Consider the following 27,404-nt stretch of genomic DNA (forward strand, 5'->3'; position numbering starts at 1 on the left):
TGGAGCTTAGAATATAAAAAGATGCATACAGTTTTTGTGTTTAAACTGTTGCATGTCAACTTCAATCTTACAACGTTGAATGGAAAAAAGGGTCTGTGGTATGGGAGTATCTTCCAGTTTGTTCATGTGCGGTTGTAAAGTTTATAAAAGAAAGACAAACAACTCTACGAAACCGGTAAACCAAGTATTAAATGCTTAGCTATATTTCCTATATGAAATCAAAACATTTTATGTCTCCTAATATGGTTTTAATCAATGATTGGAAGAATATATTCTCTAAATGAACAAACAAATTTTTTTTATCATGTTTAGTATATTGTGGTGTGATATCATCATTTGCGGTCAATAAAAGTTTTGTATATTTGCAATGCCTGCACACACACAATAATAATGTTTTGCTGCATATAAGTTAAATATTCATATTCAGTTGAGCTAATTGTAAGTTCTGCACTGAGCTTAACTTACAATAATACCTGATAACATGCATGAAAAAATTGTCACTTTGTAAACATTAAATAAATATAATAAGTAAACAAAATCAAGTTTTTGAACCTGATTGATTTTATTTACTTATTGTGTTCAATTGCATCCTAAACGAAGGATCGTTCTCAATAACAATGAGGAACCAGAGCAGCGATTGAAGGACATCAGCATCTATTTGTTCAATTAGATAAATAAGATGTTTTTTCATGTAAACACATTAATATATATATATTTTTTTTACTATTATACATGTCATAGGTTGTTTTGAATATGCTATCATTGCTATAAAATAATGTACTAAATATGAAATGCTATGAATAATGCACTTGCTATGAGATCTGCACGAATTATATGTATGAAAGTAACTGTGGTATGTTTTTTCCACACTTATATTAATAATAAACACGGAGCTGAATTTTGTTGAAGGTCCATACAGGATTTGTTTTGCTTTCAGTTATTTGCCAACGGCAACACATTTAATTCTGATCAGTATTTTCTTGAGAAACGTCATTCCTTCATTGGTCGTGGTAAAAAACCTAAAAAGAAATTGGGTGGTATAAAGTGTAATCTCTTCAACTGTTGCCTCAAAAAGAAACAGTATTCTGCAAGTCCATGTTTTCAAGTGATGGAGACGCAAGATGACACCCAAGACATGATTGTGAGTCAACCTTAGTTAATTTATTTTTGTGCATCACTAAATAGTAGAAAGTCTTACCAACATTCAGTAGAGCTTAATCTGATCCAAAAACTGTTTTTTGCAACAAGATGGTTATGATGGAAGTGATGTGTCACCCTAATCCTGGCTATGCAGATGAAATCGGTTGCTTGCCTAGAGTAGCCATTCAACACATGATTTTATCGCATAAGATTCTTAAATTCCCAACCGTTGGCATTTCTAAGTGAAGAAAAAGTTTGGCTAATCAGATCAATTGGTTATATAATTGCATAAAATTTCTGATTGAAGCAACCAAGTAGTTAATTGTTTAAAAAAATATAATATTTATGTTATGAACCCATACTGCTAAAGAAGGACCTAGTATGTACATTGTACAACTAAATAGTTTAGGCTACTTTACTGTTGTCACATTGTCAAGTGAAAACCATCACTCGAAATAACATTGCAGAGAAAAGTAGGCTTTTTGTCACCTAATATGCTCTATTTATCTGTATTATTTTATTGGCTTATAATTGTTTTACTTGTCACAAATTCTATCTTAGTTTGCAAAACCTATTTAAAAAGAAGGTTGTTATTTTGCTACCGGTAAATGCTGTAAAATTATAAATCTTAAAATGTCTACACATAACCTATAAATGATAAAGCTTTGGTAGAGAGTTTGCTTATGTTGAACCATAGAGAAATAAAACATAGTAACTTTAGCGGGTTTAGCATACTTTATTTCACACAAAATATATATATAACATAATTAAAATAAAATAAACTTAAACGTTTTCGGCACGTACGTGTGTCCTCGTCAGGAATTAAATCTGCAATACATCAAATGAAAAATTGTAAGATCATTTGTTCAGTTTGTGCTTTCAGTCCAGAGTGTCGTTACAGTTACAGCGCATAGTCAAATTTATCTTACGATTTTTCATTTTATGTATTGCAGATTTAATTCCTGATAAGGACACACGTACGTGTCGAAAACGTTTAAGTTTATTTTAATTATGTTATATTTTGTGTGAAATAAAGTATGCTAAACCCGCTAAAGTTACTATGTTTTATTTCTCTATGGTTTAACCTATAAATAAAGAAAAAAAAAGTTTTAGACATCTGACTGCCCAGTTTCATCACATGCAGGTAGGTTAGTTTGTATCCTTGATCTACTTTAGTACTTTATTGCTCTCAGACTGCTGAGTTTTAATTGTCACAGGAGAAGTTATTTGTTTAAAAACAGTCACAGGTAGTGCATTCAAATTGCTGATATGGGTTATTACATAGGCTATTATATATATCAATTATGGAGAAAAGGGATGGAGAAAAGGGATTAAAACAATTGCTGCGCGGAAACAATCGGCCACCCCCACTAGTGGGGAACAAACCGACGATGGATTATGATGATGATGATGATGAATTAAAGGCATTAAAAAGCATGGCAAATTGAATATGTGATTAATTAGTTTCGTTTAGATAGAACCAACCTTTAAATTTGTGTGTCATTGAATATCTCGCATTCTTTCAGTGAACTGGTCACATAATGTTGGATTCAGTTCAGTTATTGAAACATTAATATATATATACACTGTGCCTTGTTATTTTATATGTTATTCATAGGTTGTTTGATCAACATTTATGTACAAAAAATTGCTATTTTTTACATGTTTGGTGATGCAACTTTCAAAAAGTAGTCTAGGTGTTTAATGAAAATTAAAATTTCAATTTAAAGTTGATTGGAATTGGTCACAAAACGTCAAACCTTAAACCATGCCTCTCAAGTTCATTTTTCAGTGTAAACATTTTAATACTCTGTAATAGGTACGATCAAAAATAATAAACTGCGCTTACCACTAAACAACCACATCATGTTGGTTGGCAGTGAAATTTGAATGTTTAATTTAATAGTATATATATATATAATCATGAAGACAGAATCCACAGTTTGAGGATTGGTCTATTACATAAGGCCTATTACGAGCCCAAAATTAGAGTCCAAAACAATTGTCATAAAATTTCTGTTTTTGAGCTTGATAGGTCAATGCTTGCCACACAAAAATCTTGTCTTTTTTTGCAAGTTGTGTATCCCTCAACTTGTAGCAACTAAGTCTGCCTTCAAAGGTGATTCACCAAATGCTTAAATCATGCTCCACTGCATTGTTCTTTGACACATAATATGCATTAGAATAATGCAAAAAAAAAAACTACTGTCATAAATTCCATGAGATACCGTCTCAAATGATTTTTGACAAAAAAAATTGTATATACAAAAAATCTTGAGTAAAACAAATACAAATATTTAAGTGGCACTTCAATATTTTGACTTCTGAAAACTTTACTATGTGTACCATTGATGTTTACTCAGTACTCTATTCCAATTAACTGTCATATAAGTTTTCCTGTATTACAGACATGATTATCAAAATTATTTTGATGTTAAAAATAACTTTTTTAACAACCAAGTGAAGTTGCACATACAATTGTTGAGAAAAAAATAACTTCATTTGCCAATCAAATTCTTAATATTACAGTCACAATAACACTTATGCTGTTACTGTGTTTAGTGCATTTGGTTGTAGCCTGCTGACTTGGGACTTACGAGTGGTAACATGACTTAGCACACTGCTTACATTCAGAAGAAATGGTTGTAAGACATTACCCCAATCCCATTTGTATTATATGAATTACCTACATTACCGTAGGGTACTTTGCTAAAATTTGTACTTTTTCCACTGCATGGCAACCTCAAGTTTAAACTGAAGTTTGGTTGATTGGTCAACAATACCAAACGTGAGTCAGAGCAAGTGTCCATCAAAGAAGGAAGATATTTGTTTAGTGACAAAATGCCAAGCAAGATAGAAGCATCAATTGCAATAATGATGTACTGGAAGTATCACAAAAGGCTCTTATACCAATCAAAATATACCAACAAAATATACAAATCAAAATATACCAACAAAATATACAAATCAAAATATACCAACAAAAGGCTCTTATACCAATCACTCAGAAACTTGATGCAGTAAAAAAACTAAAAAGGTCATAATAAATATAATAAATGACTGGAAACAACTAAGAAGCCTGAGTAATGACAAGAAGAAAATAAATTGAAGCAAAAAGTTGAAGAACTTGAGCCAGAGCAAGTTATCATCAAAGAAAGAAGAACTATTTTATATTGCTTATGTAAAGGCCAGTGACATTATGATTAATGAAGAAGATAAAGCGTTTTTCTGTTTACGGAGAACAGAGCTGATGGAAATTTTAATTGGAATAGATTGAAACGAAAAATAGCCCAAACAAAGATAAGAAAATTGGTATCATTTGATGAAACAGTTGTTTTTGAAAGTAGCAAAAGTTTCAGCAATTCTTCGGTAAGGTGAAGCAATTGAGGTAAAGTGGCCCAGGTTTAACCGGATCACCCACTTTATCAGGTCAATTTTGCTTGGTCCCCTGGTATTACTGTGATTTAACCACATAACATTAACTTGCTACACTATTTATACATTTTTAACACCATAGCAAAATAGCATGAAGACACTCTAAATTTCTCTTAGAATAAATTTCTATAAAGGGTACAAATCAATGAAAAAAGCTGGGCAGTTTTTGTTGGTAAATTTTACTGTTGAAATGGCCAGTTATATAACTTGACTGATACATTTCTATGTATACAAATATTTTTCTCAGGATTGCGTTGTTGGTTGCAATTTAATAACTTTCTTTCCCAGACATCAACCAACTCAAACCTACAAGTTGGATCAATGAGAATCACAAAGCCACGATTTAAAGTAATTGTTTTCTGTACTCTTTTAATGCTTGTTAACATATTCTAATTACTTTCAAGTATTCAATTACTTCCTTACTATTGCAATTTTTCAAGTTTGGCTGGTGTTGGAAACTAACAATGTTTCAATATTTCAATTAATGAATAAAAATCATACCACGAATAAAATTATAAAACATTTTTAGTTTTAATGTCGTGTTAGTTTCAATTTAAAATGTGGGATAATCTTTTGTTTTCACCCAATAAACACTTTTCTCACTGTTTTCACCCATTGAACACTTTTTTATTTACAGGCACTTTTAGTTTTTGCCAAGAAGCATGACCTGTGTCAAGCATGGCAGACGACACTTGATAAACTTGGATTTCTAGCCAATGTGGAGTTCAATGAAGAATGCGCACTGGAGAGTTTTCAAAGAAGCCAGCATCACTTGGTTGTAATAGAAAATCAACAAGAAACGTTTGATGCAGAATCTCTATGCAGGTAAAATTGCACACTTTGAAAGAGTGTTATTGTATTTATTCTATATATATATATTTGTTTTGCACAGCTGTTTTAAACGTTATATAGCCACTATTTGTGGTGGTATATATAAAAATTAATTTTTCATTACTGTAAAACAATGAATTTAAAGTGGTGCATGGAACTCTACGTTGTTGATGAATGAAGATCTCACCAAATATAAACTTTATTCAATATAATATTTTGTGTTATACTATATGACTTTTTTCACTGTCAAATCTAAGTTCAGTTAGGCTTTGCTGGATAAGTAAGTCTCTTTTAAAACAACAGATATTGTCTTTCCATTCAAAGCAGCAAGGTCAAAGTCTTTCAGAGTGTTCTCAATTGCTGCACATGACATATTGGCAGCAATGCTTTTGAAGTCATTGAATGAAGATTAATCGATTTGTTTTTCAGATCACTGCGAGAAACATACATAGGAACCTTCACTACTGTCATTGCTGTAATGTGCAGAAGGTACAAAAGTTCTGATACATCCCCTGTGAAACTGCCTTGCTTTTTAAGTTGCAATTTTTACCGAAGGTATACCGGCGCATGCGCAATAAGGAACGTTGTTTTGTTTGCAGTAATATTTGTTGTGGCTTTTGTTTGTTTTGTTTAACTTGATTAATGTTGTATTTTCAAATATCATGCCCAATGCCCATCCTGATATTTGAAAACATGTTTTTTTTTCTATGCCATTTATAGTTGAAAAAACCAGAAAGACTCACTTGATGTTATAAAGCTTGATTTTATCACTTGCTTTCTTAAGTTGTACTCGTTCAAAGCACAAAAGTGCTGATTCTTATTCAGCATGTTTGATAATTTTGTTATGTTAATAACTGTTAATAATATTATTATCCAAAATTTTCACAAGTCTTAGCCCCCTACAATCCTACATGTTGGTTTGGTGGTACTTACCATGTATTAACAGTTCAACACATTCCTCATGATTGTTAAAGAGGAAGCCTTAAACCTGGGACCTTAGATGCTTTTTTGTTTTATACTTATTGTGTACCTCACTGTACCGTCACAATGAATGGAATCAGCATTGAAAAAGTTGGTCAATATTTACCTTGGTCAAAAATTGCAACCGACTTCAACAAAGAAAATGAATTTTGCAAGAAGAATATCCCTGGGATGGCAAGTTCGATATTCAAATCAAAATTGCATCTTTCTCTCAGAAAACAAATCTATGATCAATGGATCCTTCCAACTGTTACACATGGCGCATAAACTTGGAACTTTACGAAAAGGCTCTTAAACTAAGATCAATACAAAAACAGAGCACATGGATTATGATGAGTCTTACGTGGCGAGACGAATAACTGGTACATAGAATCGAAATGAAACAAAACTACAAGATATCGCAACAAGATAAGCCAATTAATGAAATGGAAAGACAAGATTGACAAAGAATGTGGAACAACTAACTAGTATAAAAACACACAATTAACTGGACTAGCAAGAAAAGGGGAAGGCTTTCGCTCTGCCACGGGCTGAAAATGATGTTGTGTATCATTTGTGTTATTTCTGCATTGTTCTACTAAGCTGTTGGGCACTGGGCAGGGTCTGCTTAAGGTGTGATTAGCTTATCCAGAAACGTGCAAAGGCTCTAAGGTTGCTTTCACAATGACAAGATTGATGGTAAAACTGGTCACTCTGTTTTCATTTTACATCGTCGTCAAACTAAATGAACAGTAGAAACCGGATAGCTTACAATTAATGATGTGTCAAAAACTGCTGAGTGTAGTAGAAAACTATGACATGGCCTCTAACGTCGGCTATTTTGTGAATTAGTGAACTTTGACTGAGCGGCTATATGCAGTTCATTTATCGGTATTCGCAACGGTATTAAAAAGCTTCTCACATGCACAGCACAAGATTTTGTCAACTCACGGACCTTGCTCAAGCTCAGTCGAAACATTTACCTGAAAATGAGTAACGACCATCAATAGCCTGGTTATGCTACGTTTGTCTGTGTTATCATTATCCTGCCAGCCAATACCTGTGGTTACAGCCGATCTCTGCAAAAACCAAAAAAATTTCAAACGAAATAGACATGACGGGTGGCGTATTTGTAATCTGCAGGTCGCTGCAGCAACCACGTGAGCGTCTTTCTCGAAAGTTTCTGATATGAAGTAAATTAAACGAGCGACTCGGTAGACACAGACTGGCATAAGGGTTTGGCCTGAGAGTTTAGGAGGTAATAATTTTGATGACGTGGATTCGATTCCCACCGCTGCCATTACTTTTTTTCTTTAATTACTAAAGTAAGTTCAAAGCAAGAATCCATTCTCTGTCTTGAGTGCGAGAAGGGTCACAAGGACTGCACTCAGCTGGTTTATAGGGAAAGTTGTCGTATCTTTAACTTTAAGGTGTCTACCGGTCAAAACAATCCATCTGCTGCAGCGACCTGCAGATTACACATACACCGATGGGTAGCCTACAGGGTTGCATCTTTCACCGGATGACTGCTCGAATTAAAAAGTACCAAAATATTGTTTATGCTTATCAATCACTCAAAAATGAAGCAGACAAGCGTTAATCTGAACCACTTATCACCTGTTGCGTCTCAATAAAAATTGTCCGTCCCCGGTCCCCATTTTATGCAAAAGTGTTTGTGTACTGTAATAATATATGCATTTAACAATTGAACTAAGTCGGCATTATTGACTACAGTTAAACACGAGCAAGTCAAATTTGTACCAAAAAACGTAATGGCATTGTTTACCAGCAAAACAAAGTCTAACCACTCTTCTTCATCAGTAGATATTTAAGCAAGTGTTAAATGAGTTATGCATATTCACAGCTTCAGTACCAACCAATTTATTTTCACATGAGTCAATAAATTATTACAGTGGTTTGATTTCACACGTGTTGAACTCTTAGACAAATTATAATCTCGTTTTATTGAGCGACGCGAGAGTTAGCGTTGTTTGCCGCACAATAGCTTTTGCTGATAATGTTCATATCGTAAAACTTCCACCACTTATATCAGCGTGTTCGTTAACCGCAGTGTTACTCTAAGTTTAGCGAACACCACACACTCATTTCGCAAGATTTTTTTTTTTTTGACACTTTGTGTATGAACTTTTGAAATAGTTTCAGAAACCTTTTTGCTGTGTTCTGGTTATTCATAGTGTATCGATAGATGTACTAGTAGTGTAGTAGTCCATGTTGCTTTTAATTGAGATTGATTTCAATATGGACGGTGATTTGTAATTGGTATATACTGTTTTAATTACTGAATTGAGACAATTTTGCTGAGACATTATACACATTATCGCAGCTATTAATTCCTAATCTAGCCAATTCGAACACATGACTGGATCGATAGTAACAAATTTTACACTTGTCAGTTATTACAAGACTTTTCGTAAAAATTATTTATAGTATAAACTTGTGCATGCACATTGTATAGAAAACAAAAAGCAAAGTTTAGTTTGATTAAAGGTTAAAAATAATTATTTAGCTTTGCATTCAATTTCAATTCAAACTTTTATAATATTTATTATGTTTTTGGTATAGTTCGTTCCAAGATTAGAAGCATTGTAAAACTTTGAATTCCAAAATTGTTTCACAAAAATTATGTCTTCTAAATCTCAAAAAAGAACCTTCAGCATAACTTGTTGATTTTTTTGGCATCGCGGTAGTTGCAAGGTTGTTAGAATGTGGCGATGTAGAGCCACAGGACAGTTTTTTGTCACATTGAAAATCTAAAGTGAATTTAACTTTAATTTAAAGTTAAACAACCATCGTCTTTAAAAGTTATTTACTTGAAAACAATTTTTCGTTCCAATCAAAGAATATTGCTTCTGTAAATCTTTCCAAACACGAAATGGATTCTTCTTACTGGAAAAAGTGTGTTATCAAGTAATACTTATCTTGTTTGTTTAACCAAATGTGATATTCTTTGTTGATCGTATCGGCTTATATTGATCTGAGAGAAAATTGAGTTAGAATGAAACGGTGTTTTGTGGCGCTAGCTACTTGTCGTTATCTTTGAATGTTGAATTTTATTTCTTTGCAAAAGACTTCGTTCATTGTTTAAAGGTCCGGCCCAACAAACTAGCTAATTTCCAATGACATTTGGAAGAAATCTTTCGATTACGTTGCCATCCACCTGACGCGGAAAATCACTTAAGTTGTTCAGTTGCCTACCCTGTAATCTTAAAAATACGTAATGGCACATGTAGTTAGGTCCTACGGAGCATCAACATAATTGCGCTTCTTTTAACACTGAAAAAGACAAATAAACGGTTGAAATGTCGTATTTACCAACACTTAAACATTTTATGTCGTTTGATTGGTTTCTTGCTTTGTTAACATTTGAACTTTCAATCAAGTTCTATCTGTTTTCAGTTTATTATTTTTGATAAGTTAATTGATATTGCCTAAGTTTCGATTCTAGTACAGTATATTAAAGTAGTTTGGATTTTAAGTTCGAGATGGTTTTTGAAATGAATACAATCCCTTGTTCTTCAATGAGATTTATGATAAATGCGGTCCTATTTTGTGTTGGTAATGTAAGCGCCGTTTGAAGATTTGTGAAAATGATATTTTGGTGACTGTAATATAACATAAAGTATTACACTGCTCTCATTATTATGAAACTTTACCTGAAACAATTACCGTGCTTAATTTTGAAATTTGTTTCTCTTTCAATGAGCTGGACCCACATGGAAATATTACGTCACAATGCCATGCTGCATGTTTCATGGCATTCCAAAATAAAACTTCGTCACTGAATGTTTCATTAAAAATCTTTCTTTGAATTTGCCAGTAATTCAAAAGGATGCATAATATAACTAAAAATCAAAAAAATAGAAAGCACCACACTAAATTGGTAATTTCAAAAGTATTGTAAAGTTTTTACCACACTAGTGTGTATCTTGTCTAGTGTGTATCTTGTGATATGTAGGCTACTGATGAAACTCTACATTTTACAATACACGTAAATTTATAGTACCAATTTTGTGCAATACTCTTCATTTTTTTTTTTAATTGATTATTTATTTGAAATGTGTTCCCTGATGGTTTTAAACTGGCCCCCCACAACGTTTCGTAGCAGTTACCAGAGGCTATTCATAGCGACGCGTCTTTTACATGTAGCACCTTGACGGTTTTCATCGCAGATGTGCGTGGTTTTAGCATAGCGTATAGGGGCACAGTAAAAATGTTTATTATCCTAAATCTTTTCCCCCAACGCTGAGGGATAACCCAGAACGAGATTCAGTGCCATTATTATAAGATATGTGACATCACTTGACATGGTATCGAACCCGTGTCTACTGTCTGTCGAATCAAAGGTAGGAACGAGTAAATTAACGTCATCAAGTTTTTACAACGAAAAGCGTTGTCTAACACAACGTTTGTTGCCGATGTAATGAAAAAAATATGCTTGCTTTGCCTCCTAGCACTTGTAATTCTAGAAATGTTCTTCAATTGATTAATAAATTTTTTCTTTTGTGTATGTTTGAATGTATGCTTTGGCAAGAACTAAACATGGGAAGCATTTGTACTCCAAAAATGATAGTTTGGAATGTTGAAATTGTATTTGTGACGCATGCACTGGTATACCTTGTTTTGCTCGAAAAACATTCTGTTTCCTCGTGTAATCATTGTGTTTAGCTGGCTTCGACATATTATAGCTTTAGGCTTAATTTGCAGTTTGCACAATTGAATGTGATAATTATACCTTGAGCGCTGAGCTCGAGCCAAAAGATTTTACGCAATTTACACCTTACTTACAGTATCTTGCCTCATTTTTATTGATTTTTTAAAATTTGTTTTTACTTCATGATTCCAAAAATGTCAACCTTTAAAGTCTACTGCTATGATTTGCTATTGATTGACATTAATACATGAGGCTATTTTGACCTAGGGCCACAAAACTTTGCCGACATAATTCTTACACCATGTCAAATAATAATTAGTTAAGTGGCCAAAATATTCCAAACTGTTTACTTTGCACAAGTGTATTATAATTTGACGGTCGATAGTCGTCTTAGAGCCAAATTATGTCAAACCAACACTACGGCCTGATTAACTACGTTTATTGTTCCAATTCTTACCAATTAACTTTGTTTATTTAATCAGGAATGAAGCCGACGAAAGTTTGTCGACTCGGAATATGCTTCATGTTGGATTTGATCGGGTTGGTGCAAAAGTTTTTATCTTGTCAAATGTCAATTTAAGCCTATCCAATAAACTTCTGTGGTAGTTTTCTTTTTCTAGTCATTAAAATAAGCGTTTTTATACCATTGTTTCATGTAGATAAAAAAAAAACAAAAAAACTACTCCACTTGGCTACTTCAATATGTAGACGCTCTTACAAGAAACAAACGAAGATGAAAATGCTAAACAGAATTTTTGGTCAAACAAAAATCGTTATTCTGATTCAAGAAAACGACCAACGTGCAGTCTGGCAATGAGGAGATTTTTTTCCAATGGGTTATTTTTTCTCGTTTCTTAATTTGTTAAAAACCGATAAAATAGTTTTAAGATCTACCCTAAAATCTTCGGAGTTTAATGCAAATGCCAATAGTTTATTTTGCCAATGAAATGCCAATAGTTTACTTTGAAAATTTGACACACTTTCCTATCTACCAGGTGTTGAAAAGCACTACTAACCTCGCTGAAGTAGAAGACGAAATTCTGCAGCTTGAAGCAGGCCCGTTAACATTGCAGTTAAAGTATAGGTAACATGTTTTGGTTTGTTTCTAAACCTGTTCTATACTGTATGATTAATTGCGTGTTGTAAACTACTTTCTCATCTGTCATAGTGACGGTAGCCACGAATAGCCATGACTTCTAGGCAACGTCACACGACAATTGGCTATGAACAGTTTCATGGAAAACCTTCACTTTTGCTATTTAATTGTCGTAACATTAAAGTCAATATCTCGACACAATCCCAAGATTTATCGTTCGTTCGTTCCTGTTACAGCATGCAGTGAATTACGAATTGCATCACTATGTTCTTTGTAACATCTTACTGGACAGCAAGGTCTTAAAGATATCAAAGTGTGTTTTTATCGTGTAGGTCTTGTCAAGTGGTATTCGCTGCTTTGGAGCAGTCTCGAGACCTCGTTCAAGTCGCTGATGAACATTATGTTATCCAGGTATGGCCTCGATCCTTGGTGTTAGTTGAGCAGTGTCGTATCATCTGCTAACATGCATTCCAACACGCGTGGAAGCTTCATTGAGAAGAAACCAAAAATGAATTTCTTGTATCATTCAAAAAAACTACATGAATAATAATATATCCGCGATTTGAACAAAGAATTAACGAGTTATTGTACAAGGACATTTTAATGTTAAAATGAAAACAGTGTAGTTTTCGAAATGTTTCCTAGGCTTAATGTAGTTTATGCATTTTTGAGTGTTTTTTTTTACTGCAATCAATCATATATTCAAAATGCGTTCAAAGTACAGTAGATAAAATTTAAATTATATGCTAACTTACCACGTTGTTACTACCACGGTTGTTGGGGGAATGTTTATATGAAGCAGGGTACATTTAAATTAAATATTGAAGATTTATCTCATACTGTTAATTGTTGGGGGTTTGCAATTGATATAATGATGCAATGTACGACTGCTTGATAACTACCATTGGAATGTGCACTCCCCAGTTATGGTATTAAAGTGACGTCGTGTACAGCTTAGGGAGCGTGATAACTTCATCAAGCAAGAATCAACTTGCCTAATGATAACAGACGCACAGTGTCATTATGCATGCATTGCAGTATGTGAACAAAATGTATGAACGAATCACTGGCTTCTCGTCAAAGCAAATCATAGGCACCGAACTGTCGAGCTACTTCGAAAACGAAAAGAACGAAGACGACACCTGGGAAAAAATACGTGACGAGATACAGAACGGAAAAGTATGTTTTCTATATTTAACTTTGGCTACTCTTGGATTGTACAAACACAAACATGTTCAGAAATGTGTTCTGAAAAATAACAGTCGACCTTTTCTGTGTTATTCCTATGAAAAGTAAATAAGATACTCAACTGAAACGATGCGGAATATACCTGGTATTCGCCTTCAGGAATGCAACGGTGGTTGATTCAATTAATGAACAAGGTAACTACTGTTGGTCTTTATGATCAAGCTGACTGATGCTTATCAATCTGAACTTGTACGTAACATATTTACAAATAAGAAAAATTTGTTCTGTTTTTTTTTTTTTTCTTCTTTAATTGAGTTCAGTCATCCGAGGTTATTCTTGGCGCGTTTGTGAGCAGCTTTTTGTTCAGGAATGCGAAGGGTATTTCTACACGAGACGAAGGATCGGCGAAGATAATCAGGTTTACGTCCATATACTACCTATCACCAGACAGGATAAGTAAGTTTGTTATGATTTTTGAACTTCATACCTTTCATTTACTAAGGGGCGGCCAACCAGGCAGAAACCAAGAGCTTCATTTTTACTGTGTTAACTTCAAAGAGCCACAACATAGGCCTACACATTGGCATAGGCGCACATTACATACCTTTGCTCAGCTAGATTTATTGTAGTTCGGGAATATCGTAAACGTGGGTGGTAAAAGGATAGGCCCTCGGCCCTAGAGGCTCACACGACGAAAATTTTTGAATTGTTTAATTTAATTTTTTCTACTGAAGTCCACCTTTAAAATGTTTTAGTGATAGCTAAACCTGTAACTTGATTAAAGCAGAATACAGCAGTCATTATTGAAACATGGCTAATTGTGCCGAAAGGAAATTGAAGTATTTCAAGCTAAAAGCACAAAAACTTTTTTAAATCTCTGTAACAAATAATAAATCGGCTGCACAAGCTCGAATTGTTATTCATAATGGGGAATTTGTTAAAAGATATTCAAATATTCTATACCACCACGTTGTTAAACTTTCTCATGATTTGATTGTTAAGAAAATAATAGGATCTGAGTTGGGCCTTGCAAAAATCGGTGATTTCAACAAAACGGAATGCCTCAAATGAGCTTTTTAAGTTTCACGTATAAGCACTTTCGCCTAATAGTGAAAAGTAGAAATCTAAGTCTTGAGCTTTAATTTTAATAAGATTGTTAAATAAAAACACCAACTGGATTTGTTGTGTAACAGTCTAACCCGTGCCTTTCCACAGGTCTGTTCATCAGTACGTTGTGGTCAGTCAACTTCCTGAGAACAATTCGATTATTCCGGTGAGTAGGACCCGTTCTTGACGTCTACGGAATAGCAATTGCGCGTAGAATGATTTCATTCGTCAACGCAATTTGCATCACCTTAAATCGAGCCAAGGTGACGCGAATTTGCACTAATTATTGGGGTGCTATCTCTTCGTTCCACATTTTAAAGAGATATTTTACTTTAGCAAATGCGATGGTTCTATCTTCCACAGACAGCCATACATCGTTGAGCGTTTACATTAAGTGGAAAATGTTTTGTTTAAAAGGTGAACCTAGGCCTAATTAACCTCCAACATCAAAATCTTCTCACTTCAACGGTCCAAATAATCCCGTACGCCCAGCTCTTGCACGACGTTCGGGCTTTTGGTAACAGCTATTCATCCATAATCGCCCAATTTGAGGTCATCATTCACCTTTGCCACAAAAATCAGATTCTTTTCATTGTATTCCCCAGGACTTATCACAAATCATTACAAAGCGAAAAAATTCTCACGAATCTCTTCGAAAGCACTCCGGGTCTGCCACGGATCCACTCCAACCACGACGGGCATCTGCTGCCTCTCTCTATGTGGAAGGTGCGTGAATAATTTGATTGTAGAGCTACGTTATTTAAAGTGTAAGTTTGCGTTTTTTTTACCGAGTACCGCCATAGAATAGCGATCCATATCTTGAACTGCTAGTGCTACAATTGTGTTCATGTGTGACAAAGATGTATATTATGTAATTTTTGTCGTCACTTCGCCTTGCAGTGAGGTATCGTTATTTGCAGGTGATCCACACAGACGAACCAATTCTCTTGCAAAGATTCATTCAATGGCTATTGAGGCTCCAATTACCCAGGTATCATGCTGTCCTTGTCATTTTGAGTTCAAACTCGCCGATATTTTTTGCGTTTATGACACGATTGACGTATTCAAGGTGGTCACGTGTGGGAAAGCGTATCTTTAACCACATACAAAGGCAGCTTTGCTCATGAGTAATGCAAGTCCGGTGGCTTGCCGCAATAGTCAAATAAATGTATTCAGTGTTGCTAAACGAAAAAAAGATTTTCCGCTTTCCGTTGATACAAATGCTTTTGTTGTACATTTTGTCCATTTTAACTTTTTACCTTACCACGTTCAAGTATTGTAAGCGTGATAACACTGCTTTGTGAACGTGAACAAAAGTTTCTGTCATGTGATGAGTTTTAACAAATTTTAAATTTTCAGATCATTAACCTCATTAGCGTGATCAAGGACAGGAGCCAGCCGCCAGTGAGCGAGATCCTCGATAAAATCCTTGATATTCTTCGCAACTCCGAACTCTACTCTCCAGCCGACCTTCCCAATAGGTCACGTGATCCCATGCTGTCTGATTTCGTGGAAGGTCTAGTCACGGTAAATTTCGCCTTTTAAAGTTGCCTTTGTATTCATATGCACCCTGCTTTGAAAGACCGCTGTCTCATGGGAATGAGCAGATGTCTTATATACGTACTTGCTATCTCTAATATGCTTTGTTTATTGCAAAGCAGGCGCTAATTTATCTACCACACTATGTAACCAGCTGTTATAGTGGCTTCAATGGCGCCTAACGTCGCTTTATTTACATCATTTCCACTTGAAATAAGTCAACAATAAAAATAGTGTGATAGAAAGTGAGTGTAGCCTACGTCTTAAAAAAACAAATTGGGCTGCAGAGCAAACAGGAGACAAAAAGATTGTTTTCATCACGGAATACTTTATTGCTATCGTGCTTTGCAATTCCTGTCCCACACAATGTGTGATCTCAGTGTTGCGTATCGTTCCTGATTTGTGTTTTGGTGAACCAGAGGCTGAGTTCCTCCAAATCTACTCTAAACGATGTAAAAAAAGAGCAAAGTTTGACGTTAGGATCTGCAAAGCACCGAAGACAAATGTAAGACGAAGTTATAAAACTGCAGCACTTGCCAATCACGTTTACAACGCAGCACGACTTGTTTTAAAACTAACATTTACACGTTTGTACAAAGTTATCATACTCTTGCAACAGGGAACTGGATTCAGCCACCGAAGAGCTTCTGGTGGAAACAGTGAACATCTTCTCGGGAAAGGTGAGAGTTGTCAGATGCTGTTTGTTCAAAGATCAACGGATAATGAAATGACCGTCGCTTGTTCTGTTGGCCATTTCGTCTTGTTTCCAAGTCATGTTAACTAGTTTTTAAACCTGCAATGTAAACAATTGCTCGTTGCGCCTTTTATGTCTACTTACGTCACTCGTTGCTTATTGTCTTTTTTTAGTGCCGCATGGTGGTATGAAAACTTCATCGCCACCTGGTGGTCAGCTTGCCAGCGTCATGAATGCCGACCCTCAAATCGCCAGGTGCTTGGAAAACTTGAATTCGTGGGATTACGACGTTCTTGCCCTGGAGAGAGTTACTGCTAAAAAGTGAGTTTTTATCTCTGAAAGCAAAGTGTGTCACTTGTTAAAAAAGTATGCAGTCAATCTAATTTTCGATCTGCTTGAAGGTTACTGTTAAGTAATAAAATATGTATTCGTTTTGTAGGGTGTGCAAATAAAATGGTGATATTATTCTAATTTTTTGACAAAAAAAGCAAAAAAAATTCTGTAAAAAAAGGCAAAAACTGTGTGTTATTTTTGTGCTTAGGGCCCTGGTGCATTTGGGAATGCACATTTTGAATCAGTTCAACACTTGCGATGTTCTGTCGTGCACGCCGACCACCCTGCACTCGTGGCTGATGGCCATAGAGTCAAACTACCACTCGTCAAATCCCTACCATAATTCAACGCATGCTGCTGATGTTCTCCACGCCACGGCATACTTTCTGAAGAAGGAAAGGGTGAAGGTGAAGTTGATTACAAATTGTTAACCAAGGCCGTGGTAAAACAATTTGCATAGCCGAGTGTCGGAAGCCGTGTTCAGTTCGGCACCGCTCAAGGGCATGTGACTGTGTCTTTGGCAAGACACTAAAAGGCATAGCGTCGATTGCGGAGTGGCGCCCCTTCGACTATACCCCTTCATTTCTCTCATAATTATGAACAGTACGCTGCCGCCCTTCTTAGGGCTATGACCTGCTGAGCTGAATTGATTTTGGCACCATTTAGGCGTGTTTTGACGTGTTACATCTACCGCATTATTTTCACCATCTCACGATGTTGATTCAAGGTGATTGAAACCAAACTCTTCGACTTTAATGAAACATTTCTGTTCAGACTTGGATGGAACCACTCGATGAAGTCGCGTCATTACTGGCCGCCATCATTCATGACGTAGATCACCCCGGAAGAACGAACGCCTTTCTCGTCAACTCCAACAACCCGCTTGCTCTGCTGTACAACGACACGTGAGTTGTCCGCGAATGGGCGTGTCTTTTCCAATATCTCGTTCATATAATCATCATTATCACTTGCGAAATATTTGCCGAAGTTTTTAGTATCCGAAGAATTAGCGTCAGTCTATTTTATTATGAATGTTAAAAAAACAGTTTTTCAGTTTAAGCGAGATCATCAGAAAAAGCTAATTAAGTTAAAACCTCACGTTCTTGTGTCTGATGTGTCTATTGTTACATTGAATGATGTCATGTCAATGTTGCGTTCAGAGCGGTGTTGGAGAGCCACCATGCTGCGTTCGCCTTCAAGTTCACTGTGAATAGCGACACTTGTAACATTTTCAAGAACATGTCCAAGTAAGTCATTTTGCACTAGATGTTTTAGTGACGTTTTTTTATATCTTAATATCTTCGGTTTAAATAAGAAGTTAGAACTACAAGTTTTTCATACAAAGATAGAAGGTGGCAATTTGAAACACCACTGAGTTGCAGAATAAAGAATTTGAGAAGCAAACAATTTAATGACCTGCTTTTTGAAAGTGATTTTGTATTCAGTCACTTTAAAAATCATTATTTTATGTCTGGCTTGAACTCTGACAGAACTTGTGATCAGTGAATACAGCGAAGGTTACAACGTCATTGTTACAGAGACAACTTTCGGAACATGCGGCAGTCGATCATAGACATGGTGCTCGCTACTGAGTTATCGAAACATTTTGAACACGTGAACAAGTTCATCAGCATTGTTACAAAGAACAACAACTCTTCTTTGGAGCAGGTTTGTCAATTAGCCTTCTGCTGCTGTGCATCTGATGATTGTTTTGTTATTATTTGATTGTTATTTGTCTACGGTTAAAAAAGTCACCTCTCTACCAAAATTGATGATTGTTTCTCGAAAAAAAAAATGTTTTAAACAAAGATTTTTTCCTCCTTCAAGGCTGCAACAAAACATTGACTTTTGCATTAAACCCTTCAATGCTTGATATTAGTATCAACGATGTGAAAGTTTATTTTTTCCGAAACATAAGAAGCGACTTGGGATGAGCATCATTAACAGCAACCCTACCCTTACCCAGGAGTGCACAGCAGCGTCGGGAAGCAGAGCATCAGCTGCATCCAACCCGGTGATAACCCACGAGCTGAAGACGTTGGTCAAGAGGGTGATGATCAAGGTTGCCGACGTCATCAACCCAGCACGTAAAACCCCCTTGTGTGTGGAGTGGGCACGCAGAATATCAGAAGAATACTTCACCCAGGTGTGTATTGCTGTTCAGTCAACCCCCTTATTGGGACTGTTTTTCACTGGTCCCGAATCTCTCTTTATGTGCAAATTTTCCGGTTTAACGAGCTACCCGCTTAATGGGACCAATTTGGCTTGGTCACATTGTGATCCTATTATGCAAGGCTGATATTTTAGATGAAATCGTGTATGTCATGAAGTCATCTATTTTTTATTGCTTATGGTTTTATGTACTATAGGTAGTTGAGGGGCCTTAGATTTTCAGCAACACTTGAACATATTGCACGTATTTGTCATCACTGTCATTCATAAAGGCTTTAATAATTCGTGGGGCTTCCTTTTTACTATTTGCAGACTATTCCAACTACAGTCTCAGCTTCCGTTTGTTACTTTTTGTTGTTACTTGCAATCATTAGAATCATGTGATGAAGTTTTGTTTCAATGTTTTTTCAGACTGACGAGGAGAAGCGGCTTGGATTGCCGGTTGTGATGCCGCATTTTGACCGCAACACTTGCAGCATGCCGAAGTCACAGATTACTTTCATCGATTACTTTCTCGCCGACATGTTTGAGGCTTGGCACGGTAGGTGATAGTTTAAAATTGATTGGTTTTGTTAATTTTTCTTGGTTTCACGTGATATTCGAGCTTCTTCGTTTGGACTTCTTTTTACTTTGATGGCGAAAAGTTTTGAAGGAAATTGGTTGAATTTCCAACAAGATTGCGTAACGAACACGGTCATCTTCGTCTCAACAGCAAGATTGATATCTATTCCATTTTGAAGCTTGCCACGCCTTTAACGTGTGGTGGGTGGCGCAGTGGATAAGGTGTAGGCTTTTCAATAATGCCAATTTGGTTTACCACCCGACTTAAACTGGTTGTTGATAAACACCGAAGCTCATTAACTGAGTTTATTGCCACCTTTTCACACATGTAACTAAAGTTTGTATTTCCCTAGTATAGTAGTTTCTTCTATCACCACAAACCAGTTCGATCTTGTTTTGTAGAGTTTTGCGGAATGGAAGACGCCATGAGCAACTTGAATGAGAACTACAATTACTGGCAGAAGTTGCAGAGTAGAGGAATCATGCGGCTGGCCGAGTTGGAAGATGAGTCCTTCACGGACGACGAGGAAAATGACGAAGATTCAAACACTGACTCTGCTCTTTCAGAGCAAACCATTAAAGAAAACGAGAGGGGTCCCGTCAATGCGACTTTGCAATTAGGAAATCATTTGTCGTGATGACGCGACTACACAGTGAGTTACCTCAGTGGTTGTGGACCTTCATGGTGTTTTAGAGGTCTAAGTGGAACAAAATAGTTCATGTTTGAATAGAAAATGAAGTCGTTGTAAAATGTACAGCAATTCTTCACTGCCGTTTGAAATTGGTTTCTCGGCACTACCTGATACGAAACTCTCGTTCTGTTTTTACAATAATCAACTGAACAATTGCAGCTCTGAAGGAAAGCTCTTGTCCTTTCGACGGTGAAAAATTGGCTCATCAGAAAATTTCCTTTTGATTTGCTTCTGTTTTTGTTATTGCATTTAATATATTTTATTGTAAAGAACAGATTATTTACTGTGTTTTGATTTTGTTCGCTTATTTCCGATGCTAAAAATATTCATAGCCTGGGAAAATGGAGTTTCATATGAAAAGTAAACTATCTAAAACTAATACCAGCACAATTACCCAAAGATTTGTTCATTTTATTTTGGTGGCAAAACTCTCGGCCCACAGAAGTTTTCAAGCAGTCGTGCTCAATCTCCACGGCCGCCATCTCATGATCGGTTACAGTACTCCCATGCTGCTTGTATGACGTCATCTCGCTAACCTCAAGATTGCAAAACGTGTTTTCGTTTCGACTTTGTCGAGTTTTTGTATTTTTGCTTGCACAGATACGAGTCGCTTTCCGCATCATTCATATCATCGCCATCAATATACGTAACACAACGCGCAATACCGTTTTTTCTCTTTTTTTCTTTTTTTTTTGGCAACATTCACTTGCAACACACCGGAGAGTTTTAAACTTGAGATTCGCTCCTGAGAACCGACTTTGTTTGACAGCACTGTGCGCTAGCACAAGAGATTGCATTCGCCAGACAACAAACTTTTTATTTGCCCGTTTTTCCATCCTCGTCAAAGGTCTTGAATTTTGACTAATGTAAGATCAGCTATGTCCAATCAAAATACCTTACTGCCTATTATGTCCATATGTTACTCTGGGTCATATATTGAACTACCTACATCCAGCCGCCGATATTTGAGCTTTTGAGAACTTTTTTGTTGGCTGTTGATTTAAATACTTCATAGCTACAGTCCACGGTGATAAGTAATTAAAATGCTATTGCTTTGTGACATAAACAATTAGACATGCTATGTTGGTGTGATACTACAGTGAGAAAACCGTTTTTCGACATCAACAAAAAAATGGATAGGTCTGCTAGCGCTTACCATTACCTGTTAGCTTCATGACTATTTTCAGTGAGATGAACACAGATACATTCTTTGTGCAGCAGTTCAAGCTTGATAAGGCTGACCTCACCGCAACTTTGATGTTTTCATAGATTCTACTTTAACATTTCGTGTTTTGATTGTTGGCAACGTTGAAAGCCGAATCCCGATCAATACGTCAAAGCAGATGACGTATTTGCAGTTGCTTCTCCATCCAAAAATATTGCAGACTCTTCACGAAACAATATGATGCTCATGGAGTTTGGTTTCCATCGCATTCAATGTTTTGTAATTGAGGAAAAGGTGTTTATCTGTATTTTGGTTGATCCATCGATATATATGATAACTAAAAGCTCTTTTTTTTAATTAAGTCATCTCAGACAAATGCCCTTCCCTGTCTGTGTTTCGAAATTTATGGTGCTTCTATGGAACTGCAAAACTTTGAATCTGATTGTAAATTAACTACATTTCATCTAGTAGAACTATTGCAGATAGATCGGTTTTTGAAGAAGATTCAGCTAATAGCAATTTGAACAACCAACAAGCATTGGGAAGAATATGACCAACTCTACTTGTCCGGTTAAAAGGAGATCTTCATCAACTACTGTTTCTTAGCGGTTTAAACGTGCCAAAAAACTCTCTCCAATAGTCTACTTCCCTTGTTTAAACTAACCAATGAAAGATCATTTTTTTACTTCCCATGACTTCAATAAGCGCCTACACAATTCCACAGGTTCATAGCAAGCATTAAACATTCTACTTTCACGAAATATTCTGCTTCATAATTTGACATTTGTTGCGATTCCGAAAGAATAGATGGTAGTTAGAACCATCGGGTTACCGCATGGCAACACTGCATATATTAATCCTTGTACAGTATTTCTCGTATTTTTTTAAAGTACAGGGTGTCTCACAAAACTTTTAACCCGTATAACCTTGCATAACTTTATCAATTTTAATGCTTTTTTTATTCTTTTTCAGATTTAACTAAATTAGCCCATAACAAATTTAGATCTGCAAGGATGAAGTACACCAAGGAAGAGAAAATTTTCTGTGTGACTTTGTATTTGGAGTCAAAATCGTACAAAAAAGTGCAGTCAAATTTCAGGCAAAAGTATGACTTCAACTAATTTCCATCAAAACCACTCGTTTTTTATTGGGTCAAAAAGTTTCAAGCTACTGGATCACTTCACCACAACCAGACAATGCCTACAACACCAAAAAATAGGGGAAAAAAGACAGCTAGGACTCCAGAGAACATTGCTGCAGTTAGGGACTCCGTTGGGAGAAGCCCAAAGACATCGATCCGTAAACGGGCCCAAATGCTTGGTCTGACCCGGTCCTCTGTACAGATGATTCTGGAGGAAGATTTGAAACTCTATCCATACAGGATCCAGATAAAGCATAAACTTACTGATGCAGACAAGGCTAAGCGAGTTACCATGTGCCAGTGGTTCATGGACATCGTCGAAGAGGGGGTCTGCTACTATTCGGTGAGTCCGATTCGGTGAGTTCGATTCGGTGAGTTCCTAACCTCTAAACCCTAACCCCTGACCTTAAAACGGCAATGATAATTAGGCTACGGTACCCAATAATTAAAAAAAAAAATTGAAAAAATCCCCCGTTAAGGGATCGGACTCACCGAAACGGGCCATTCCGTCGAAGAGGACCCTGACTTCCTTGACAACCTCTGGTTCTCTGACGAGGCTCATTTCTCCCTGTATGGGTATGTCAACAGTAAAAACAATGTGTTCTGGGGCACCTCTCCTCCTGATGAAGTGCTACAGAGGCCCCTGCACTCAGTCAGATGCACTGCCTGGGTTGCAATTTCAAAACATGGCATCATTGGCCCAATCTGGTTCGAAGATGAAAATGAGAACGCAGTCACCGTCAACAAAGAGCGTTACCTTGTGGTCCTCCAGCAGTTCTGAACCGCTCTGAAGCGAAGAAACAGAGCCAGAGGAAGAAGCCCGTTCCTAAGAGCAGAGCAATGGTTCCAGCAAGATGGTGCCACCCCCCACACTGCTAATGTCACCCTGGCATGGTTGGATTGAGAAGTTCCCAGACCGCCTAATCAGCCGCCGCAGAGACCCTGAGTAGTCCCCCCATTCCCCTGACCTCAACCGCCCTGACTTCTATCTGTGGGGCTATTTGAAGGACAATGTGTACCAGGATAATCCTCAGACCATCCCTGAACTAAAACAAGCCATCACCCAGAAGATCAGGGCCATCCCAAAGGAAGAATGTGTTCGGGTCATTGACAACTTCGCTCGCCGTGCTCAAATATGACTCCAGCGCAACGGTGGCCATCTGGAGCATGCTTTATGAACTGCTGTATTACTACTGTGGATGTAGTATTACATTGTAGGCATGTTGTTTTTCAGAATTGTTAACATCTCAGCTTTCCATTTCAGTTTAGTTTTTGTAACTATGTTGATTGGTTCATGAAATAAAGCTATTTGAATGGGTTAAAAGTTTTGTGAGACACCCTGTATTTCTTTCATCACTGGAATGCCTGCTGTGGCGTTGGTTTGTTGCTTTTGTGGTTTTAACAATTTTTGCATTGCATTTGAGAGAATGAGTTTCATGTCATCATCGCAAGGCTGGGCAGTAGCACTCACCAGCGAGCATTTGCGTTTCGATAACTTATAGCCCGAAACAGCTGCATGCTAATTTTCACAGTCGATCGCCGATATTTGTTCAAATCTTTTCAACTGATTGATTAGTCTTATTTGTATTAAAGCCCCTTTGCATTGTCTCGGCTACTCTGCATACGATTCGTTATGAATGGGTGTTACTTTTAGTATAAGCTAATAGAAAATTGCGTTACATTTGTTACTTAATTTGAGTCAGATCACTCATAACCTTATCGCCTACTCCACTAACTAAAAATGGCACGCGTTTTAATTTGATCTCATTTTTGACGTGTACCAATAACACTGGAGAATGTCCAAAACACATTTTCTATCAGCTTCTGTCTGAAGCTGCGTTGTTTTGCAGTAAAACGCGATCGATTTTTGTATAAAAGCGTCAAAGGCTTTTTAGTCTCCTTGGGCAATATCAAGACAAAAAATAGGAATAGATCACTAATTCATAACAAATAAGCCTAACAAACACGACAGGGTTTAATATAACCTAATAAACAGGAAAAACGTAGCCCAGCGGCCTTCTTGGTGGTCTCATTGGTAGACGTACAACATAAAAGACAATTAAAAATTAAATTGTGCTGTACTGAAAAGGATATCTCCGAGAACGGACATGTTCAGCTGTGCTGTTCAATTTTGAAGCAGCAAAACTTAATTCCGATCTGTCACTCACTACCTCCAAACTCTCAGGTGAGAGAGGTCCTTGGAGCTTAAGAATTGAAATAAGGTTAAATCTAATAGGCCAATTTGTTGCTGGCTGGATAGATGCTTGCGGGTATTAGCCACTTCCACTCGACAGCCTTCAATTCTGAGAAGACTGTTCCAAGTATTTTCGTATTGCCGCTACTATAACGCGTTGTTGTTTGTTTCGGCGCGGAGATCTGTTTTCTATAATATACTCACTGTAAAATTGCTATAAAATATATATTTGTTCTGTACTTCGTCCAATCTAAGTCGTAGATTTGTTTGAAACTTTTCTATATAAATATCAAACCAACACATTTGAGCATCAAAAACAATTTTTAGATAAGAGTCTTCATTTCATGATTTTGGAAACACGTCTTTTCTCGTTAGAAATGCTGACGTAATAAAGTGGCACTGACGATCCTGGCATAAAAATATTGCATCATTTTTACAAATACACAACGACAAAAGTGATTAGGTTGGACATAGCTGTCTGAATTATTGCATGTTTGTGAACGGTTTTTGATTGCCATAGCTTTTTTATCATTGTTGTATGCCACAGACAAATTCCGCAACAATCGAAGTGGATTATTTTTTTTATACTTGAATACCTTCTGCCACATTTTGCTTAAAACTTCAGTATTGCAAAGCATCTCAATCAGACCCGGTGTTAAAAACTTTTTTTTTAAGCAAAGGCAACCCCAGAAAATTTGTTCTATCACAAATGCTGAATCAAAATATCGAAGTTCACGATTCAATATTTTTACTTTGATTTGAAAGTTTTGTCAATTTTTGCTCAAATTTTTTAACGCGTTTTCATCGCTGAAAGTTTCCCACACGAAAAATAACTCTAGATGTCAAGTGAAAGATATATCTTCAAAATTTTTTTCCACCTCCCTGTCATATTTTTATAAACATGTTAGTTTCATTGCGCAACCACAGAGTGTGAGATTTTTGTATTGCTGAAGCATGTGCGTATGTTTCAAACTAGCGCAGAAATTCTACTTATCTGCTTTTGATCATCGACTTTGCTAATTCTGCTCCGCATTTTGTCGTCGATTTGTCCATCACCACCAATATACCTATATTGCTAGTATGTATTGTTTAACTGAATATTGATTTCTAGCATCGGAGGGAATTCATCGTTTTTTGTAGTCATTGCATGCGAAATCTTATTTTTGTATCGTCTGGAATCTTATTTGTGACGATGTATTTCGTTCATTCAATAATACGGAGGTTGAACCGATTTATAATGGCAACGACATAGTTTGCTTTATACGGTCTAAATCTAAAAGTCATGGTTTATCCACCACAAAACTTGGTTGGTCTGTAACTAGTTGGTGCACCAATATCATAATATATTTTAGCATCAGTTTAGCGTCTTAAAGATGTTATTTCACTCAACATTGAATCAACCCTTCGAATGACGATCAACTAGATTACCTGTGTTGTACTTCTCGGAATTCGATTAATTGCGCTGTTTCATATTCAACCGCTGAGTGAAATGCTTTGCTGGTTTGATGCAGGTTTCATGTTTCTGTAAAATTTCAGAGAGCAAATCAACCGTTTTTTAGATTGGTTTAACGTCTGCAGACGTTGAATCAATCTAAAAAACGGTTGATTTGCTGTCTCGTTGTCCTTCATTTACCCTCGTACTTTAGCTTCATTGTCATCAGTATTCACTACTTGCGGTGTGTCTGTCGCAATACCACTTTGAACAGTTACTCGTTTTCTCGCATGTGGACGTTGCCACTGGCCTTTCAAGCTCCGGCTTGGCTTGTCGTTGGAGAAGTATTTCGTTCTGTTGCGTCGTTTAAACGTGAAATTGCGTTCTTTTTTATGTGGATGTATAATCTTGGATCGCGAGTTTCAATGTCGTGGTTTGCTCTCGTGTCTCGTAAATATTTTTTCACGAATTTTCCTCCATCGTGCTGAGGCAGCTGATTGCAGTGATCAGATCCCAGTTCAATCAGTCTGCAGACATTGAACCAACGTGAAAGAGACTCATTTGTCGACTGGAAAGGTTGAACCGACAAAAATAGCTCAGATCCAAAGAAATCGTTTTGCGAAGATGAAGTCACTTTAATCTAAATCTCACGAGCCGCTGACCCCAAAGATCTGTTATTTTAAGCCGAAAGTTTCATGTTTTGAGTGGTATAAGACCACTGGCACACAGGTTTTTTTTTAAGATTTGGTTTGGGTGACCGCTAAGTAGTTTTAAGAGACCGCAAGTGTTTCATTTAAATACCAAAAAATAGCCATATTTGCTTAAACGAATTATTTATTAGGCTACTGTAGTTGCAAGTCCAAATTTTGGGAAACCGCTGGAGAAATTTGGAGGACCGTTTCGGTCCCCCAAAACACCTTAAATAAAACACTGCTTGCACAGACGTTTTTTTATAGAGACATCCATAATGACAGCAATATTTCAATGCACGAAGAAGCCAAACACTCAACGCGTGAGCTTTCAAGTAACCAACCTCTTCATCTGTTGCTGTG

General features: G+C 36.5%; 1 protein-coding gene across 1 annotated transcript; it reads left to right on the plus strand.

Moving 5' to 3' along the window:
* On the plus strand, window positions 1–26,826 carry LOC145780934 (high affinity cAMP-specific and IBMX-insensitive 3',5'-cyclic phosphodiesterase 8A-like). The gene is made up of 24 exons (XM_082592612.1): window positions 1–175; window positions 938–1,141; window positions 4,864–4,923; window positions 5,213–5,400; window positions 5,836–5,961; window positions 11,521–11,578; window positions 12,034–12,122; window positions 12,467–12,545; window positions 13,173–13,313; window positions 13,690–13,778; window positions 14,538–14,595; window positions 15,035–15,155; window positions 15,350–15,420; window positions 15,789–15,956; window positions 16,588–16,648; window positions 16,836–16,983; window positions 17,204–17,402; window positions 17,770–17,900; window positions 18,156–18,242; window positions 18,534–18,663; window positions 18,962–19,141; window positions 19,579–19,708; window positions 20,131–20,381; window positions 22,558–26,826. Exons 1-23 carry the CDS (start codon window positions 80–82, stop codon window positions 20,364–20,366), a joined length of 2,850 nt encoding a protein of 949 aa, XP_082448738.1. The 5' UTR covers window positions 1–79; the 3' UTR covers window positions 20,367–20,381; window positions 22,558–26,826.
* The last annotated feature ends 578 nt before the right edge of the window (window positions 26,827–27,404 follow it).

Source organism: Aplidium turbinatum, chromosome 1 (genome assembly GCF_918807975.1).
Source record: "Aplidium turbinatum chromosome 1, kaAplTurb1.1, whole genome shotgun sequence".
In the NCBI taxonomy this organism is placed as follows: Eukaryota; Metazoa; Chordata; class Ascidiacea; order Aplousobranchia; family Polyclinidae; genus Aplidium; species Aplidium turbinatum.